The sequence below is a fragment of the Ursus arctos genome, unplaced genomic scaffold (genome assembly GCF_023065955.2).
Source record: "Ursus arctos isolate Adak ecotype North America unplaced genomic scaffold, UrsArc2.0 scaffold_1, whole genome shotgun sequence".
NCBI lineage: Eukaryota > Metazoa > Chordata > Mammalia > Carnivora > Ursidae > Ursus > Ursus arctos.
Genome location: NW_026622763.1, coordinates 67,275,381 through 67,296,709, shown reverse-complemented (window position 1 = coordinate 67,296,709; position 21,329 = coordinate 67,275,381). Strand labels below are relative to the sequence as shown.

The 21,329-nt window shown below is 37.3% G+C and overlaps 2 protein-coding genes across 3 annotated transcripts in view; one reads left to right on the top strand and one right to left on the bottom strand.

The window, feature by feature from the left end:
• Positions 1–21,329, top strand: part of NEMP2 (nuclear envelope integral membrane protein 2) — a 336,857-nt gene that overhangs the window by 174,030 nt on the left and 141,498 nt on the right. The window lies entirely within an intron of this gene.
• NAB1 (NGFI-A binding protein 1) overlaps positions 604–21,329 on the bottom strand; it is a 44,613-nt gene continuing 23,887 nt past the window's right edge. The window contains exons 4-8 of one of the 2 annotated variants that reach the window (XM_026492312.4): positions 19,362–19,413; positions 8,908–8,997; positions 6,899–7,061; positions 5,045–5,158; positions 604–3,112 (exon numbers count right to left, since the gene is read on the bottom strand). In XM_026492312.4, coding sequence (XP_026348097.1) covers positions 3,024–3,112; positions 5,045–5,158; positions 6,899–7,061; positions 8,908–8,997; positions 19,362–19,413 — 508 coding nt within the window. In that variant the 3' untranslated portion in view covers positions 604–3,023. The remainder of the gene's footprint in view (positions 3,113–5,044; positions 5,159–6,898; positions 7,062–8,907; positions 8,998–19,361; positions 19,414–21,329) is intronic. The other variant, XM_026492313.4, reaches the window with a different exon arrangement.

Here is a 21,329-nt window from a genome sequence, read left to right as displayed (position 1 = left end):
AGATCATGATCTCAGGGTTGTGAGATCGAGCCCCTCATCAGGGTCCGCACTGGCTGTGAAGCCTGCTTAAAATTCTCTCTCTCTCTCCCTCCCTCCCTCTGTGCCTCCATCACCACCACCCACCTCTATCTCACTCTCTCAAAAAATAAAACAAAAAAACCTTCATTGCAAAGCTTTTGCTCATTCTCTACCATAGGTTAGCTCAGTATCATATAATTAGCTATAATACTTAGGCCACATCACATTAACACTTTACAAGTATTAATATATTATAAATGTTAAATCCTAACATTCCTTTTATTAATTTAGTTGGTTAGATATGGTGGAGAGCTTTTACAATGTCTTTGTAAACCTCTCTTGAGAACAATATAAACCAAACCCCATCCCCCAACAGACCAGAGTCAACTGAGTACCTGTTTGCCAAATAACTTCCTAGAAATGAAGATAGTTGATAATAGTATTTCATCTTAACTTAAGACATGAGTCCTGGCCCCAGCCCCCTTACACCCGAGCCCAGCCCAAATAATCAGAGAGGCGAGGCAGGGGAGGCTAATATCACCTACTATGAAAAGTGTTTTGCAGAAAGTTATATACACATAAATGTGTGAGGCACAGAAAATCTTTATTGCCACAGGAAGCAAGTGCACTCGTCCCACCTCACCAACAGATTTAAGAGTCACAGAAACAAAGACTTCACATAATAAAGTACAACACAGACTTGGGGAGAAATGGTCCCTTGGACTATATTGGCTGTAATACTGAGGTAACCAATTGACCTGGTTCAGTGAAAATACCTCTAACACAATGAAAAAAATCAACTAGTTATAACATCCAATTCATATATACAATTCAAATAAAAATATATATTATTTGCTTCAATGTATAGCAAATTTAATACATTAGTGTTTACAAAATAAAAACTGTATTCTACTGAAATTTTTCTTGTGCTTCCCCCTTATCATTAAGCTTGAAAGACCAGGAAAATGTGATACTTACGGAAACTTATTTATGGATTTAAAGATGCAGTTGGAGGGGTCATGTAAGACGGATAAATATTAACTGGAAGATTACCGCATCTTTAAAAATTGTTGCTTATTAAAATCTACAAACTTGAACTGTAAGACACAATTAAAAAAAACCCACAAAATTTCTCAAAATAGATTAGAATACAGGAACGTTTCATGAAACTACTGAGATACTAACCAGTTCTATGGCTAATATTAAAAACTGAACAATCTATTTAAATCGTACTCATACTATTTCTACACACAGTGAACAATACAACCACAATAATCAACCTCAAGCTAGCAACAAAGTTGCAAGGTCCATAAAAAGCTTCTTCAGTGGGCAAAACACTATGGTACAGTTAAAACATTTAGGTAGGGAAAAGAGCCTTTCAATAGTATAAAAGTTGTTTACTGGTGTTTCTACTATAAAGCTATTCTACAAATCAAAATGAAAAAGCAATCATATATGTGACAGTGATCAGAGACTACAGTCCAGACATTTCATCTAACATTTGGCTGATGAATTTTAGTATAACAGTTTATGACTTAATATTTTTTACACAGTTATGACCTAGAGCAGAACTAAAAACAAAAAAACACCACATATTCCAACTCAGGATGCTGTTCTCAGCAATATCTGGGTTTAGATGAATCTGGAGGAAGTAGGTAAAGCTGTCAAATGTCTTCTTTTAAACCAACAGAAAAAATGTAAATTGGTAGAAACAGTATTTTTTTAAACTATGGATTCCAATGTGAAATTCTCATAAGTATGCAACATCATTAATAACATTTAAGCACACCCCCATAAATATGCACACAGCCCATTTATTAAATAGGGGGAAGGAATTAAAACATACTTTCAAGCTAAAATGAATTTTAAGAAAAAACTGCATACACAAATAGGAAAGGTATACAAAATTGTAAAATAAATAATGAATCCAGGTGTCAACTAAACCTCCACAGAATTATGTCTGCAAATGTGGATGTAGTGATTGTCCACACTTGGTATGGTCTGGGTGGGAAGACATTCCCCAAGGGAGAGTCGCCTACTTTCTCTGACTCCATCCAGGACATCAAGAATTTCTAGATATCAAATGGTTCTTACTCTATAATGTATTATAGCCTTTTTAACAGTCACCATCCTTATATTTGGGGTTAACTTACTATGTCTTTATCTACTTAACACATTGTTAAACAGCAATGTTTAAGTCACGGCTTTTACACATCAGTTCACTTGTTTCAAGTTCTCTGTCCAAGGAATAGCTTCCTATTTTTGAGATAATGATATAATGCAATCTGAATCAACTAAGTAAGAGAGATTTTCTACTCTACTGCTCTTTTTAACTTTACTTTAGTATTTATTAATTGCATAAATGTGCCTGACTGAGCCAGCAAAAGTGACATTTTACTACTAAAAATGACACATTTCCTGTTAAACAAAATCGGTTTTATCAAATATTAAATCCACAATATTTTCCTTGGATTAAACTGAGCATTTGCTCTCCATTTTTCCAAAGTCACTGCAACCTTGCCAATTGCTACATCACTTAAACTTTCTTAATGACTGCAAAGATTCTAAACTCTAACATATATTTATGCTAAACACACTTAAAAGTAGACAGTGAAATTTCAAGTAAAATAAACTGTATCCACATTTATTGGACCAAACATGTCTCCACATCTAGATTTTACTTCTATAAATTACACAGATACATTGTACATTCTTAAATAATGAGTGCTTACAATATTAATTTGTAAGCTTTTCCACATAAAATGACTTACACAGGAATGTGAATGGATCAGTATTTGTTACAGATTGCAACATTCTCTCAATTTTCTCCTTTGTGGCTGTTGTTTTGTCTTCCTGGTTTCCGCATACTACGATCAGTCCTTATGCTTTGGCTATGAAATCTGTTTGAGCTGAATGAGGCAACGTTGGTTATTAAGGCTTATTTCTATGATGGAGCATTATCCTTAAATTGAGTGCCATTTCCAGAGAACAGTGGAGAATCACAGCTATCTTGAATCTTCAGGCTCTGTTTTGATGACTTTCTTTTCTAAAGTAAAAGCTGAGTGAGGGTAGTCTTTTAAAATCCCAAGACTCTCTGCATAAAAATGGAAACACACAGTGCGTTGATACTTTAAATCAACGGACCACAAAAAACAAATTCCAATTTATGAAACAAACCCCTAAACTCCATAGCAAACAGTATCAACTATTCATAATTCTGCAATTCCATACAAAATATGTTTACAGAATTGCAGTTAAGAGCCTGGATTATGGATTTAAATTCTGCATCTGCCAATTACTCGCTCCAGGCAACTCCACTGCTTCATCTGTAAAACAGACATATTTTGTACTGTGTAGTTATGAGGATTAAACAAGATAGCACCCATGGATTGCCTGGCTGATAAGAATTTAGTGTCTATTGTCTTTCTTCTTTCTTAGTGTCTTTCTAGGCCCTAGTGTCTTTCTTCTATAAAACGGAGGTAGTAATATCTATATAGGGTGGCATGAGAGTTAAATCATGAAAGGCACAAAAAAGCACTTAGCATAGAAACCGTATTTTTCTTTAATGCTTGGTTCAACATGATAAAAAAAAATATGTAAAATAAAACTGGTCATGCGTATACAACAAAGTTACTAGCTAAAACATTTAATTACTATCAGTGAAAAAATGAGACAGAAAACATCTTCCATGTTTAAACATGGAACTCTTTCTTATTAAAAGTTCTAGCCACGAAACATTAGGGTGGGAGAAACAGGGATAAAGAATGAAGACTACTTTCATCAGGGATCATTCCTTGGGAGTTAGGTGTGTACAGTTATTTCAACCTCACAAAAACCCTACAGAATGACAATAAAATTTGGTATTTATGTAAAATACAAATACTGGAAGATACAAAGCCACATATACAGGCACACTTTGAAAAGGATTCTAGAAGTGTAACCAAAACTAATAGCTTATCTGAAATTAGGCAGTTCAATTTATGAATTTACTCTCTCTATGCAAAAGTGGATTTTAAATTTAGCAAGAGTATAAAAATAGTATCTACCATTTACTGAGTTCCTATCAGCCAGGCAATTCGTAGGTGCTACCCTGTTTAATCCTAACTACTCTATACAGTAGAAATTATGTCTGTTTTACAGATGAAGCAATAGAGTTCAAGTGACTCCCAAAAGTTACTTTAACTCAAAGATGGAATGATACTACTTTCAAACGGTGCTGGTCTCTAATACTTTGTCTTTTTTTCCCCTTAAGATTTTATTTGAGAGAGAGAGAAAACGGGAGAGAGAGAGAGCGAGTGCATGTATGTGCGCGTGCACACATGAGCAGGGAGGAGGGGGATAGGGAAAGGGAGAGGGAGAAGTAAACTCCCTGCTGAGGAGGGAGCCTGACTCGATCGATCCCAGGGTCCTGGGATCATGACTTGAGCCAAAGGCAGCGGCTCAACCAACTGAGCCACCCAGGGGCCCCTCCAATACTTTGTCTAACTCACCTTTTCTTGGGGAAAAATAAACATCTAACTATAATAAGGAACAGCTTATCCTTTTATGGAGTTCAATTTACTTCTGAAATATAAATATCATCCCCAAAATGCATCTGGAAGGAAAGTTTAGATTTTGGTATACAAGGTTTTCTTAGTGTGAGAGCAAACATGTAATCCATCACTTTCACAGCATGAATGCTGGAAAAAGGCAATTACATGACTCAAATCAGCCATGTATTATTTGGTTTAAAATTTTGTATGAAAGGCACCATTTGTGTAATAGCTAATCAAAACAGTATCAATCTTCACGAATTTTTCCCTGTCAATTCTTTGGAATACCATGTTCTAAAAAAGACTGGCCATTATTATGGCAATCTATTATTTTCAAGCAGAGAAAAACTGACTGGTAACATTGTTAATAATGACCCTTTTTTTTGGCTGGGAGTTGGGGGAAGGAGGAATGGAGATAGTGGAAGGTAGGAAAATAGGATTTAAAGATGTTTTATTCAAGTGTCACTCTCTCTAATCACATCCCATATTCTTACCTGACTGGGACTTCGCCTCACTGGAGTAAAGTCTACTCAGCTCTCCATCCACCACAAAATGATGGGGTTGTCTGTTCTGTAAATTAGGCATTCGGAGATTCAAAGGTCTTTCTCCTAATGAGAAGGGAAAAAAAAGCAATATGAGTAATATAAAACACACACTATGGTTTTTCTTAAAAATAAGTTTTCACAAAATGCCTGAACACTCCTTAGGAAAGGACTAAGGAAAGCCAACAGGCACTGAAGAATTTAAATAATAGCTAGAGAAATATTTTAAATAATAATTTAGGAAGGAAATGGCAATTCATGCTAGTTCCAAGGTTTACAATTCTGCCAGGACGTTTTTAAGAGTGAAACATGAACTAAACAAAAGACTGAGATTTCCAGTAAGCACTCCAACCCTGGCACAGAATACATCCCCTCTGTAAGGCACTTTCTTACCAGTGCACAGTTTACCAAGACATGTCATTAACACATAATAACAAGTACTAGAGAGAGAGAGATGGCTTCAAGCAATTGCCTATTACTAAACGACAAAACCTATGGCAAATCCGTGGAGACAGAATTAGCACAGATTGGGTAAAAACGTTTTAGATGCCAAATCGCCTTCTCTGTCATAGACCTAAATCCACACACTTAGCAGACTGCCACCCCACATGACATTAGCCTGGTTTCACAAATTGGAGTCATCCAGTCTTTCGTTAATTTTGCTTTTGCTTAATTTTTAAGTCTTAACTGTCAAGGATGATTAGAGAGGTTAAACAAGACCTCAACTGTACAGTTTCTATAATATTTTTAAAAAGGAAGAATGCTCTTCTCCAGCACTCTGATCTGCCGACACATTTTACTCTACAGGTAGAGAATGCTTGTTAAGAAGAGTATTCTCACTTAGAAATCTATTTATTTTTTGACAATGGAAGCCACGCTCTAGAAAAATATAATAATAATTAAACCAAGAAGGTCCTACAAAATTATTGTTTTTCTTCAAACACACACCACTATCTGAAACTAGAAGACATATTTCTGTACTAAATACTGTCCATCTCCCTTCACTAGAGTGTCAGCTCCAAGGCAGCAGGGCCTTAACGTCACTGATGCATCTGCAGTGCCTAGAAGCGTGCTTGGCACACAAGAAGATACTACGAGTCGATGACGACGACCTGAGATTTGCTTCATGTGTGAATACAAAAAAATGAAAATAATTTCTTAAATGATAAAAATATTCATGAATCATAGCTTTCTAAAATTAAGAGTTTAGGAGAACAACTTCCAACGTACCACACCAAATAGTTTCATAGGGACTGTAAGCCAACCTAATGCTGAAAGAACACAAAATTTCTTCAAGTCTCTCCATTCTTATACTAGCTCTACAGATCTCTGTACTCTTGTCACAGTACAGAAGCAGTCACCATATTCTCTTAGGAACCAAATGTTATAAACTTCACAAATTTGTTTTTGAAGTCTAAGAAAATATGAAGCTGTCATCTTTTAAAAAATGATAAACGTCTCCCACGGCATCAGTTTCTTTGGGGAAAAGGATCTATACTGTTTACATGTCCCATTCCCACTCACCCTGTACAAAAGAGGAGTGAACTGCATGTGTCAGCTAGTTTAGGGATAATAAGGTAAAAACAAATACATAAACAAACTCCCCCGCCCCCAAAACTGCAAGTTAAATTTGCAGGATGAATCCTTTCCTTTCTTGAAAAAGAGACAATTTAAAAATGAATTTTTATAGGGAAAATATAACGTAATCTCTATAAAATATCAGGATTTAAAAATAAGCCAACTTTTGTTTCTCTGTACAGTGCACATAGTCACTGGCTCTCAAAGCGTAGGTCATCTAAGATCCACCTTGCCCATCGGAGTTGTCAGAAGCCACGCCGTTAGGGCTGTGCTCTTCTGAGGTCTGCCTGTAGAGTCCTGCCGAGAGCCTTCTCTCAGCATGCTGCAGTCTCTCATAGCCAGCTGGGGTGCAAAGGAACTCCATCTGCTTTGCCATCACCTTTTCAGGCTGCTAGTAAGTAAAGCAAAAATAAAATCAGGAACTAAAACATTCTACATTTTTTTAATGGTTTAAAGATGCCAATTTCAGACTCCAGCAAATATATTTAGTATTCATTAAATTAGTTCACACTTCATGTGGTATACACGTTCCATAAATATGCTTAGATGTCTATATCATCATGTTAAAACATAAAATGTTGGATTCTATGCAAAAGAAAAAAAAATCTTCCTGCTCATCCTTTATAGAATTCCATTTCAGCTCAAAGGCAAAATAACCTTAGCTTTGTTTCCCGAAGTACTGAGTCCTTTAAAATATTTTTTTAAAAAGGAACCTCAGAGCAACAGCAGCATCTGCTATAAACTGCTTCTAACACACAGGGTGAGATCTTGGCATTTTTATTTTAGGATCTGGCACTACACATATTCTGATATGATGACAGTAGTTGGGGGAGAAAAGGTGTAAAATGGCTGTCTAGAAGAACAAGACAAACACACCTCCCACCAAAATTAAACAATGCAAATTATGCAGGAAAAACACCAGTGCCAACGAGACTCTTTCCCTTCATCATGGAATGAAACTGCATTATTTCCCAACCAATCATAGGAAGACAAGTTTAAAATACACAAATAAACAGAAACTCATCTTTGCATGTGTTTTATAAGTTCCTTCTTTATGTACTGCTTTAAATTACTTATATGTGATATTCAAAGCAGTGCATTTGTGCTATTTTGCCAAGGAGGTTAATAGTCAAAATGCAGATATGAATCATTGCCATGCCATATAAAAGAGTAGTACAAGGAAGCTGCTGTGTAAAATCAGTTATAAAAATCCTGATTCACAACAGTAAAAGTCAATAAAAGAAAAAATAGTTCACAGAATAGGATAAAAGCTTATACTATTTTTCTGAATGCACATAAACCAGATCAAAAGCAGCTGTAACTTCAATTTATTTGAACTTACTACTAATTAATTGATAAAATTTCAGTAAGATTTCTGAGGAGGAAGTGTATTTTTCATCCTCTTAAGAAGAAAAAACAAAACTTGGCACTACTAAATTTGACCAAGAGCAGTGGCCAGGCAGATCAACAGGAATAAAACTTACAGGGCTTTCTAAAAGGTAGTATTTGCAGAAATGACTTTTTAAAATGTTAATTTCAGCATACAACAATTAAATAATAGCAAAAGCACCTGAAGATACATATTAAGGTAAGAATTTTTTCTCAAGCATGAATTGAAATGCTTTAACAGGGGCGCCTGGGTGGCACAGCGGTTAAGCGTCTGCCTTCGGCTCAGGGCGTGATCCCGGCATTGTGGGATCGAGCCCCACATCAGGCTCCTCTGCTATGAGCCTGCTTCTTGCTCTCCCACTCCCCCTGCTTGTGTTTCCTCTCTCGCTGGCTGTCTCTATCTCTCTGTCCAATAAATAAATAAAATCTTTAAAAAAAAAGAAAAAAAAAAAAAAGAAATGCTTTAACAATAGCTATAATATCAATGATTAATGTTTTATTGAGAATTAGTACTATTTTATCTCAGAGTTGTATTACACACAGCCATAGTCAACATGGCTTTATTCCTGGTATCAAACTGCTTCTTTTAAAAAGTTTTCTTAAGTAGAGAATCTGTCTTTCTTCCTACAAAACTACAAACTACAAGTATGGCTATATCAGATTCTGCTCAAATCAAACTACATTGTTACTGCTATCTTGTTGATACAGGTGTGGATCAGATGACATTTCAAAAACAACCAGAAATAAATCCAGTCCTCAGATGCTTAAAACTGAAGGTAGCTAAAGCAGTCGTTTATTTTTCAACCTACAGATATTACTATGAAATGTTACCTGGTGGTTTACGTTACCTGTGAACTAAGAGCAGCGAGTTCTTCACTCTTAGTTTTAGCCTGCTGGAAGAGGGTTTGCACAGAGTCCTGGAAATCTGGAAATCCATCCTATGGGTCAAAGAATAAGTCCTTTTCCTTAGTTTGTAAATAAAATATCACCAACTCAGAAAATGGCCCCCCCCCCAAAAAAAAAAAAAAAGCACTTTAATCCTACTGCCCGAGTAATCGTGATTAAGATTTTAATGTACAATAATTCCTTTCAGTCTTTTATGGTACAATTACTTTATTTCTACGGTTGTAACCTAACTAAAAATACAAATAAAAAAGACAATAAGACTTATACATCTACAATGGAATGCAGACTTCATGAGCATTAATAATAATGGTAATATAACTTTTCATACAGCATTTCATCTAGCAGTTCAACTAGTAATAATCACTATTTTCACATTGGACATTTAGGTTCTTTTTCTTATTTTTGGGTTGAAAAACACTGCAAAAATATTTTCATAGAAATACCATTTTCCATAGCTTAGATAACGCAATACAGTAGATTCCTAGTACAATTACTGCAAAGGGATGAACATTTTTATGAACATTTTTCATTCACTACTTCCCCCAAGGGCCTTTACAGGTTAATCAGACCGTAAGTTTTCCTTGCCAGTGCTGGGTGTTGCTGTTTTCTTAATTTTTGCCAACTCATATTTTTGTATTGATATTCAAAAATTTTTTAAATTTTATATACTGTAGTTCTATATACTTTTATTTTGTAAATTCTTCTATCACTATAAGCTTCAGAAAGGCATTCTGCTTTAGAGATTTGATAAATACTCAAACCTACCCTCTAGTTTTTCTAAAGCTTTATCTTGTTTGTTTTGTTTTTAAAATTTGACTAACTAACCAGGAATTTATTTTGTTATATGTAATGTGATAAAGAACCAATGTAAATTTTCTTCAAAGTGCTACCCAGTAATCCCAACCTGAATTTCTGAAGAATTCTTCCACGCTGACTTGTCACGGCTTTGAATTAGAAAGACCTGCACTTGAGGCACCTGGATGGCTCAGCTGATTAAGCAGCAACTCTTGATTTTGGCTCAGGTCGTGATCTCAGTGTTGTGGGATGGAGCCCCGCGTCAGGCTCCCTGCACAGCAGGGAATCTGCTTCAGGACTCTCTCTCTCCCCTCCAGTCCCCCCACTGTTTGCTCACACACTCTTTCTCTCTAAAATAAATAAGTAAATCTAAAAGGAAGAACAAGAACAAGAAGAAGAACAAGAAGAAGGAAGAAAGAGGAAGAAGGAAGAGGGAGAAGGAAGAAGAAGAAGAAGAAAGGAAAAAAGACCTGCACTCATGTTCCAATTCTACCGCTTACTAGCTACGTAACACCAGAGGACTAACCCAACCTTCAGAACGTTAGCTTCCTCATGTGAAAAGTACAGATAAGAGCACCTCTCCGTTAGGGCTGTTGTGAGGAGCATTTGAGATACTGCCTTTAGCATGTAATCACTGCTAAGTTAGGGCATCAGTACATACCAAGTTCTTACATCAAACAGAGCTAACTTGGGGCACCCTCCTCCTGGACAATACACCAACTTAAATGATTTTCACTGTATACTTTATGTATATTAAGTGCCAATCCATCTACTACTTTTTTTCAAGTTGTTTTGTGTTTTTTTGCTCACTTATTGCTTCACATGAAATTTGTATCTACAAACATCACAATAGCGTGGTTTGAGTAACTTCACTAAAAACTACTAAGGGACTCCTCACAGAAATGGTCACTGACATCCAAAATATTTCTCCCCGAGTTTCATGAGCTATGTATTTGTAGCAAAGGGTAAATCATTAAAAACCAAAGTTCTTACAGCAGAAAAAGATGTAACAGTTCTTACAGCAGAAAGAGATATGATAACAAAATATTTTATCTTATTTGAAATAAGAGATACTGATTCAAAAGTTTTTCCCTATCAGGGTCTTATTTCTCCACTGTGGATCTCATGTTTTCAAAGATTTCATCTACCAAAATTCATTTTTTAAGTAATAATTTGCTGTTTTAAAATTCAAAGATATGAAATGAAACAGAGTCAAGGGCAAATAAATTTGACATCTTGAGGTAGTTTCATGTAGCTTTACGGTGGGTCGATATACAATATTTGAGAAAGAGAGAGAGAGAGCATGAGCCACGGGAAGGGGGGGCAGAGGGAGAAGCAGACACCACCACCCCCCCACCCCGAGCAGGGAGCCCAATGCAGGGATCCCAGCACCCTGGGATCACAACCCCAGCCAAAGGCAGACGCCCAACCGACTGAGCCACCCAAGTGCCCCAATCAGCATTTTTAAAGTATTGAAAATAGTTACCTTTCTAGGCCCCCACAAGACCAAGGACCCTTGGCTCAGAAGAATATATGGAATATAATCATTAACTGAGCTAGAATGAACTTTATATATGTGGATACAATCTAAATCTAAGTGAAAAGTACACTTGTTTAGTCATTCCATTTTTCTCTAAGAACTTATTTAGACCTCCAAATCTAACTTTCTCTTTAGCAATGTCTCCTTTAAGTGAAGAGCACCTATCTGTGAGGGTTGTTCAATGAGAGAAGCTCAACGAGGGAAGCTAAGAGAAGACCTGGAAAACAAGAGAAGTGAATATTTTCCAGGTGATTACCATGTACCACCAGTTCCCGACTATGTTCTGTGTTTTACATGTACCATCTAATTTAATCCCCAACACAGACGACCCTAGGTTCCTCTCATTTGACAGCTAAAGACACTGGCTTCAAAGCCTCTGCTCAAATTGTAAATCCCAGAGGTACTGCATTTATAAAACTCATAGCAGTAAACAGAGGCACAGCTCTTACAGCTCGGTTTTTCATAAGCTGAACTGGTTTAACTCTATGATTTACACTAAGTTCAAAACCCAATTCTACTACTTATTTACTGTGATACTTTTCATCTTTCTGTGTCTACACAACTAATTTTAATTAATTAATTTATTTTTAAAGATTTTATTTATTTATTTGACAGAGAGAGAGAGACAGCTAGCGAGAGAGGGAACACAAGCAGGGGGAGTGGGAGAGGAAGAAGCAGGCTCCCAGCAGAGCAGGGAGCCCAATGTGGGGCTCGATCCCAGGAACCTGGGATCACGCCCTACTCAACTAACTTTAGAACCATTTTAAGGAACCAAAAAATTCATGAAGAACGCTTAGCACAATGCTTGCCACATAGATATTACCAGATAAATGTTCGCTACTGATATTTATTAAGTTCCCTTTTAAAGCTACCAGATTTGATCAAGTAGAATAGATAGCATGCTGCACGTGACTCACTGCATCTCTATGATACAGGGGGAATAAGATCAATTTCGGGGATATTTACATAGTGTAGATATCTTAGAGATTACTTACATAGTATAAGACATCTTGGGTATTTAACACTAAAACCAGCAAGAAAATATTGACCATACTGGTAGGAAACGGTTTTAGTGGAAAGAACAACGGAAATCTGGAAATACCTGTTTATTCATTCATGAAAAATTTCTCACTTGCCTAATTGGTTCTGGACTCTGTACTCAATGCTGAGGATTCAATGACTCCTGCCCTCCGGACATATAGTCTAGAGAGAGAAAAGGACAAAGAGATCCAGAGCATAGTGGAGGACACTGTCAGGGAAGTCTTCTGAGAGGGCATGATGTCTAGGCTGAGAGTTGAAAGAAGAGAATTCTCTAGGGAAAGAGAGCAGCTTATATATAAACCTAGAGGCAAAAAGAACAGGACAACACAGTTGAGAAGCTGGAGAATATTTAACATAGCTAACGTAGGGAATACACACTGAGAAAGAGAGACTGGTGAGAGAAGTTGGATATGCAGGGCCAAATTCTGTGAGCCCTTGTAAGCCATGTTAAGAATTGTCGACTTTATCTTAAACTCAAAGAGAAGCCACTGAAGGTCTCGGGGAAGAAACGAACCAGATCTGTGTTTCTGAAAGCCCAATCTGAATGTGAGGGGGACAATATATAGTTCCAGCTTTTCAACAAGCCCTGGGTGGAGTGTGCCCAGGCCAGAACCTCCAATAGTCCAGTGCTGTTTTTAAAGGAACTTACAGAAGAAAGAGCAATCTAGTCTTCTTATGTTAGGAACTGGATGTGTGATCCCGGGCAGGAAAGTTAACCTCATTATTTCCAGTGTTCCCAATTTTTTAAATGGAGATGGAATCATCAGCTTCTTCCACCCAGTGGAGATTTGTGGAGATTAAATGCAGTAATGCAAATGGTAACTCCTGGAAAAGTACACATTGCTACACAAGATTATTCGATCATGACAATATGGAAAAGCTGGAAGGGGGAACTTCAAACTCTACATGTGACAGTTTTTGGGAAATGGACACTGCTCCTCCATTAATAAAGAGAAGTAAAAACATGCAATAAGCAATAAACAACCATATTCAAATAATCAGTGATCTCTCCGAAACTGAGTACATGAGTCATTCTGATTTGCTCCCAGTCTTCGGTGGTTCATTACGGGCACACTCTACAGGACTGAGTAGCTATCACTTCATGACCTATGTTTTCAGGTACCCCAAATGTATGGCTTGGAAAGAAGAGTGAGAACATTCCCAAGAAACTGGTCTCTTTCCCATGATGTTTGGTATAGGACTTTTGTTACGTGTCTCTCCAGCTTTTTCCCCAAGAACCAGCTGTACCATGCTATGAGCAATTTATCTTCATGTCACATTCTTGGCTCCTGCCATTAATCACAGTGTTCCCTTACTGGTGAGATTCTGATTTTGAGCACTGAGAAAATAAAAGACACAGGGTGGGATGCTGTTCATGACCTAATTACTCTCATCCCATTGGTTTCCACCCCCATTCCTCCTCAACCTTGCCCCCAAATACCAGCAAGCTGCTTTAAAGCCACTGCTTAGCTGTCTTTAAAATGGCTTGTTCCAGCAGATGTTCTCAGCCTCACACGTGCATTTTCCTTTTTTTTTTTTTTTTTACTCACACTTTCTATATGAATAGCAGATTGTAATGCTTCTGTTTTTCTGATCCAGAGGGGAAGACTCTACATCAAATTAGACCAGCTTTCTTTCAACAAGCTTAGTAACAGTGTAGGTGGATGTTCTGACCCTCTTCCCTCCCCCTGCCTCCCTCTCCTACCCCCACCCGCCTAGAACTGCTAGCAGATGTTTCCTCTAAGTCTTTCTTCTTCAAGCCCCAATTCTCTGACTTTCTGGTCTCTATTAACAAACTGCATTTCTTTCATCCAGTTATCTCTGATTGCTTTGCACTCCCAACCCACACAGGATCAAGAATGCTGTCACCTCCCATCTCTTTGACTAGTCTCCAGCAATTTCAGTGAACGAAGAAAACCCACCGATGAGATCTGAACAGCAACAGCCTGTTTAGTCAGCGCCCGTGGCTAGTCCCGAGACCAGTTCTCTTACACAGTCTTCCTCTCTTCCAAGATCTCACTCACAAACATGGAAGGTAATGACAGGATTTGTTCATAGAACACGTTATGTTCTTAGTGAAAAAGAAAGGCTGTCAACTGAATCCACTTTTAATTATTATTTTGAAAAGTCATGAGCACCAGAGACTTTGGGTGTTGGTGTTTCATCTCCTTTAACTAGTTATGAAGCTGTCTTGAATATATTGTCATAGGTATAATATAAATAAATCAAACTAATTTTTCTTGATTTACTCTTTATCTTCCCAACATTGTGCTTCTCCTCATTCTAAACAGTTTGTCAAATGGCAATGTATTATATTTAAATATATTTTCTCATTTATATTGTTAAATTTCCCACTCAAAACTTAACAACAGCTTGGCTATGCCTTCTTGAAACAAACTGGTAACCGCCACTCTTTCCCCCTTCTTTAAAGACTACCATTTCTGCACGCACTCGGCCCTCCATACCATACTAGCAGGAGACAAGCTATAACCCTGATACCGAAGGTGCTCTGTGAATACTCATCAGCACCAGGAAGGGACTGCTGTTTTGCAGTTTAGGAGTCAGACCTAGATTTGAAGCCCCGGCTCTGCCACCAGAGAGCAATGTGGCAGCTTGAGCAAGTTCCTGAGACTTTCTGGGTGTCTCTTCGGCTATAAATGGAAATCCTAAAGCCTCCATATAAGGATAAACAAGAAGGTTTGTGATAATGAATTTCAAATGCCTAGCAGGGACAGGCATTAATAGATTCAATAAAAAAGTTATCTTTGCAAGTGTCCCAGAGCTAGATTTGAGGTCTCTGATGAAAATGGAAACAACAAACATTAATTCATTTTCATTTTAGCTGAAAGTGGATCCACCCAAAGGACTGTGTTCCAGGTGTACAAACTATTCATCCAGCCCGGATAGGAGAAATATTCCCAAGCCTCACTTACTAACATACAGGGCTGAAGAGGTGCCTTCCTGAGAGGCTTCGTTCCAAGTGATGGGTCACCCTAAGGCCTTCCCAAGCTAGCAGGCTTTTTCCTCTGTTTACTTCATTATTCTAGGAATTAGAGAAAGGAGCGCTATTTAAGGACAACAGATTAACCTCAGTACTTCACTACAATACGTATCCTGTATTAACCAATCACAGCAAAAACAAAAGCAATCAAATAAATAGCTAACTATCCTTAAAGGGGAACAACCTACAACATAATAAGAGGAAAAAAAACCAGACAAGGATTTTAAAACTTCTACCCAACCTCCACAAACAGACCAGGAAATTACAGCATTTGGAAACAAGAAAACACCTTACCGAGCTTGAACAAAGTGCTCGTTTTGTCAGTGTGTCCTAATGCACTAGTAATGGCATGCAAGAAAATGTATCTTTCCCTTACATGTCTATTTTTGATGTCACTTCTATTTTATCTACTGGACATCACATTTCTTTTTGTTCACTGTAAAAATTATCTTTTTAAGATGAAAAAAAGTCAGCAACTTGGCACATATGCTAATTGTCAAGGATTTTAGATGAAAGAAAAAATTCTCATTAACTTGGGCCTAGTAATTAGTAATCTACTATAATTTATAATGTGCTAAGCTTATCTTTATAGTATTTTCTTTTAATAGAGAATTAGTAATTCGAATGAAATAAGAAACAGTGTGTTCAAAGAATTCTAAAATCTTTCTTATGAAGTCCTTGGTGTCAGTCATGATTTCTGAACAAATTGGTCTCATTGTTCTCTAAACATGCACAGTATTTTCTTACCTCTGTCTTTGCCCATGCTAGTCTATCTTTGTAATGCCCCTCCACCTCACATCTTTACCTTCTGAAACTCTACCTTTCTTTTAAAACCCAGCTCAAACAATATCTCCTCAATGGAGCCTCCCTTAATCTCTTCTCCTGCCAGGAACTCCCCCCTCGCTGGAAGCTACATAGAAAGTAGGTATAAACAACGCACTAATACCTGATGAAATGCTGTAAGGGAGCAACAATCCTACACAACACTACTTCAGTATCAGCTTCTGGAACTGAAGGAGTAGCTCTGGTATCTCAAATCTGAATTAGAGTACACAAGAGAATTTAGACAAGGATTGATGCCAATACTGTATATTTTGCAAAGGATTACACTGTATCCATGTGTAAGTACACACATGCACAACACACACACATTCTGGAGATACTGCTGCCCTGCAGTACATCTTTTAAAACACAAAGCAAAAACAAAACAAAATTTAAAACAAACCAGCAAAAAAAGTAAACTACTGTCCTGAATTAAAAGCTCAAGTCCCTATTTATTTCCGGGAAACAAAATCAAGAGTTTAGTGTCTATAAGAGCATTTAAAGTAGCCTGGGTTGATGAGTCACTTGTTATTTAGGGAGGGTTAGAACTGTTATTCACAGAAAAAGGAAACACCGATTATCTTAATTCTAAGTCCAGAACGGCTCAAGTGGCTTTGTGAACGCCAGTAAAACAATAAACTAACCAAACAGAACTATCATTCAATATCTCTGGGGGAACATACTTAAAGGAATAGAAGGGTCACATCTAATGCTAAAACCCAACACTCTGAGCTACTAAAGGAAACTCAAAACATTGTGCTGGATACAAAAAACACTTTGCTTAAATTTCAGATAAGGGCCACCGGGGAGGTCAGAAAGGTTTATCAATACAGCCTAACAAGAAAAAATGACAGCTCAAACAGTCCATGAGATTCATGATCTCAAACTTAAATGTACAACAGTGATCTCTGAACACAGACAAAAAAGGAAAACAGGGCTTAAATGCAAGAAGAGCCCAAGTCAGGATTACATAGAGGGCCAATGGTGAGAAGGATCGTGGTCCCTGGGCAGGTTTGGTACCTTCTTTCCTCTAAATCCTCTGATGGCACATGCCCTCTTAGCAGTCTCTATGTTCACTGGCCTTCCCTTTCAGTGGCAGAGTCACTGAATCTACAGGGATCTTCTCTTGTTCATTATCTTGGGATGCAATAGGATAAAACTATATCATCAACAGTTAGATTATTTGGATAATTTCGGCATTTTTTTTGCATGGTATCTCAAGGTAACCCATCTTAAACACTACTCAAGAGCTAATAATGACATTGATTACAAATATAAGCACAGTTTTTTAAAGTGTGGCCTTTTGGGGACAAAACTCTTCTCTTCGAGAACCACCGCTTTAGGCTAAAGTTTTTAAGAAGTCGAAGATGCTTAACCATAGCCATTCATTATTTCACCTAACTGATTTTATTAAGTGCCTATTAAGTGCAAGGCACCATTATCAAATCTGAGTATAAAGTAGTAGGCAGACAGATAAGAGATCTATTCTCATCCAATAGGGAAGACTGATAATATAAATAAATACATAATAGTTTCAGATACCAGTAAGTGCTATGAAAACAAACAAAACAAACCAGGAGAATGAGCCTGAATGTGATTTTGAGGTAAGGGTGCCCTTTCAGAAAGGGAGGATGGGAAGTCAGAGGAAACTCCCAGCTGTGAGCTGAAGCCACGTGAAGAGCTACAGAAAGATATAGGTAGGGGAACAAACAGAGTGCTGAGGCACAAATGAGTTTGGCATGTTCCAACAACAGAAAGTGGGTCAGTGTAGCTGGGACACAGTAAGAATGGGGAAGTGTGGTAGCAGATGAGGTTAGAGATACAAATTTAGAGTCAGATCGTGTAGGGTCTTAGACGTCTCTACCACTGTAGATTTTATTCTAGGTACAGTAGAAAGCCACTGGAAAGAGTTAAATGAGAAAGGGATTTACATTTTTAAAATACAATTGTGCTGGCTCCTGGGTGGCTCAGTCTGTTAAAGGTCTACCTTTGGCTTGGGTCATGATCCCAGGGTCCCGGGATTGAGTCTCCTATGGGGTTCCCTGCTCAGCGGGGAGTTGGCTTCTCCCTCTGCCCCTTCCCCCACCCCCGCCTCTGTGTGTGTGTGTGTGTGTGTGTGTGTGTGTGCGTGCGCGCGTGTGTGTGCAAGCACACACCTGCGCGCTCTCTCTCTCTCAAAAATAAAATCTTAATTAAAAAAAAAAAGATAACTGTACCTTTGGTGTGACTGAAAGACTATATACAAACAGACGCTTAGTTAAAATAATGAGAATTTACGGTAAACACAGCTTATTTGCTTTAACTTGAAATTAAATAATGGATGTCTAAAAGAGTACAGACCCCCATTCTCTGCCCAAGTAAAAAAAGAAAGGAGCTCTCAGACTTCAAATTTCTACTCTGCTACAGACTAGCCTTTAAAAAAACATTCAGTCCAAATTAAGGAACAGTAGTTTTGAAACCATTCTATAGTTCTGACAGCCCTAAGAAAAGCATTTTTTTTTTCTTGCTCAACTACCCCTTACCTCTTGCAGGCCTCAAATCAGAAACACAACCTTGAAGCACCTGGGTGCTCAGTCTATTAAGAATCAGATTTGATTTTGGCTCAGGTCATGATCTCAGGGTCCTAGGACTGAGCCCCGTGTCGGGCTTCCAGCTCAGTGTAGAGTCTGCTTGTCTCCCTCTCCGTCTGCCCCCTCCCCATGCTCACTCTATCTCTCTATCAAATTAATAAATAAATCTTAAAAAAAAAAAGACAGCCTCAACCATGATCCTCTATAAGAGGCTTGATTACAGGAAAGTCTCCATTACTTGGAGCTGCTAAATTGTCATTTCTCTCAGCTCGTTAATATAAATAACCTTTAGCTCCTCTAAACGTATTTGATAAGATAACTAATGATATAAATGAGAGTATAAAAAAAATCATTTCACTAGTAGACTTAAGTGTATAAGAAACACCTATTGACAAATCAACCTCTGATAAACTGACTAGACATCAATCTCGTTATTGCTGTTTCCTTTAAAGAATTTCTTTAGTATCCTAGTTCAAATTAGATACTTCAAAGCAACAAAATTCTATATTGTCTTAAAGATTCCACAATTCATTCACATTTTTCATTTGTTTATGGAACATCCTTTTCTTCAGTTTGAACTAGTAAATAAACATTATTAGCTTAAGAAAATATAATGTATGATCTTACCTCCACTTTAATTCTCTTCGGGGATAATTCATCTCTTTCTCCGCATTTTGACCTGAATGGAATGGGAGAGAGAAAAACTTGAGAAGGTAACAAATTTTATTCTAAAGACATCTCAATCTATAAACTTCCACCAAAACACATATACCCCTGAAACCCTTGCACCAGAAATAAGATATTCATAATGAACACTGACATAACAAAAAAGACTTTTCATCATTTCCAAATTAACATTAGGGAACTATGCAGACACAATTATATTATACATTTTAAAAGGCCACTACCTAAGAACTCCCCCACAAAGAAAGTACTCAATAAACATGTAACAATTATCACATAACGAAAAAGGAAAAAAAAAAATCAAGGAGGATTGTACAGCATGGTATCTTTTTATGGATCCTAAGTAGGAACACTTCAGGATAAAATGACCACAGTGGCCATTTAAGATGAATGCTTAAGGCTACGTAAGATTAAAATGCATTTTGTCTATCTATTGAAACTACAGATGCATTTTTCCTTGACCTAGGGATCCCTCAGCTAGGACTCTATCCCAAAGGTACTACAGATATATGAAATACTACTGCCAATTTAACTGTAATAAGCCATCAATTTGAAGTTACCCCTCAAAGTAAAAAATGTTAAAATGTGAAAAAAGTGTATTTCAGAATCAACAAAATATGTATGACGTTATTGATTATGATGCTATTTATACTGATCAACTCAAGCACCCATCAACAGGGGACTGGTTAAATAAATCATGGTGGGGCAACTGGGTGGCTCAGTAGGTTAAGTGTCTGCCTTTAGCTCAGTGCATGATCCTGGGATCATGAAATTGAGCCCAGAGGCAGGCTCCCTGCTCAGTACGGAGTCTGCTTCTCCCTCTGCCCCTCCCCCTGCTCACATGCACACACAGTCTCCCTTTTGCAAATAAACAAATAAATAATCTTCAAAAAAAATCAGAGTACATCCACATAATGCAATACCATGAAGCTGAAAAAAATGAGGAATATGTGTACATACTACTATGACAAGATCTCCAAGACATGTTAAAAGCAAAATACAGACTAATTAGTACCTATTGTTTTTTGGAAAAAAAGGTAAAAATGAGGAGAAAATATGTATCTGTTTGCAAGTACATTAACACACACTGGAAAGATGAAAAAGAAACTAATAAAACTACTTACATTGAGGAGAGGAAGAGTTAAAAAAAAAACAGGAGTGCAACTTTTTATATTACGTATTCACATAGTTTTGGCTCCTAAATTATGTAAACATGGTATATATTTAAAAATATACTTAACTTAAAAAGTATATAAATGTAAATACTACAAGAAACAGCACAAAATTGAAAGCAGTTGCCTCTGGGGTGTGGTATTCAGAAGAGGGCAGGGATGGAGGAGGGAAACTGCTGAGTTTCAGTGTAAGCCCTGAGTACTAGGACTCCTGAAATCATGTACATGTATCACTTTGATTAAGTTATTTAAATAAAGCAGAAAATTTTGTGTAATGCAGTGAAAAAAATTTTAAAAATCGGTAAATCAGCTCTTGATTATCCAACTTAAAAAAAAATCTTATAGTTCTATAATATTCTGTATATTCTTAGCCTGTTCATTTAGTCTGCATAATTTTGTGTTAGTTTGTAAATATGTGGGCTCTTGAGGCAAGGTAGCAAAGGAAGCTGCTATGAGTTAGAGGACATAATGGTGACAGCAAATGCCTCAATAATGATTTTTCAAATTTGAATTAGGCACAAGAATAATCTGGGACACTTGTGAACATTTGGATTCCAATACTCCATCCCTGGAAAGTGTGATTTATTAGGGCCAGGGAGGGTGCTCAGGATGAGGTTTTTCAACACACACATGCAGTACTCTAACGCCAGCGGTCACCTGCAACTACTCAGAGAAGCAGTGGCACACACAACTGAGGCTGAACTAGAAATCACTGTCCGCGCGCAACAAGTGAATAAAA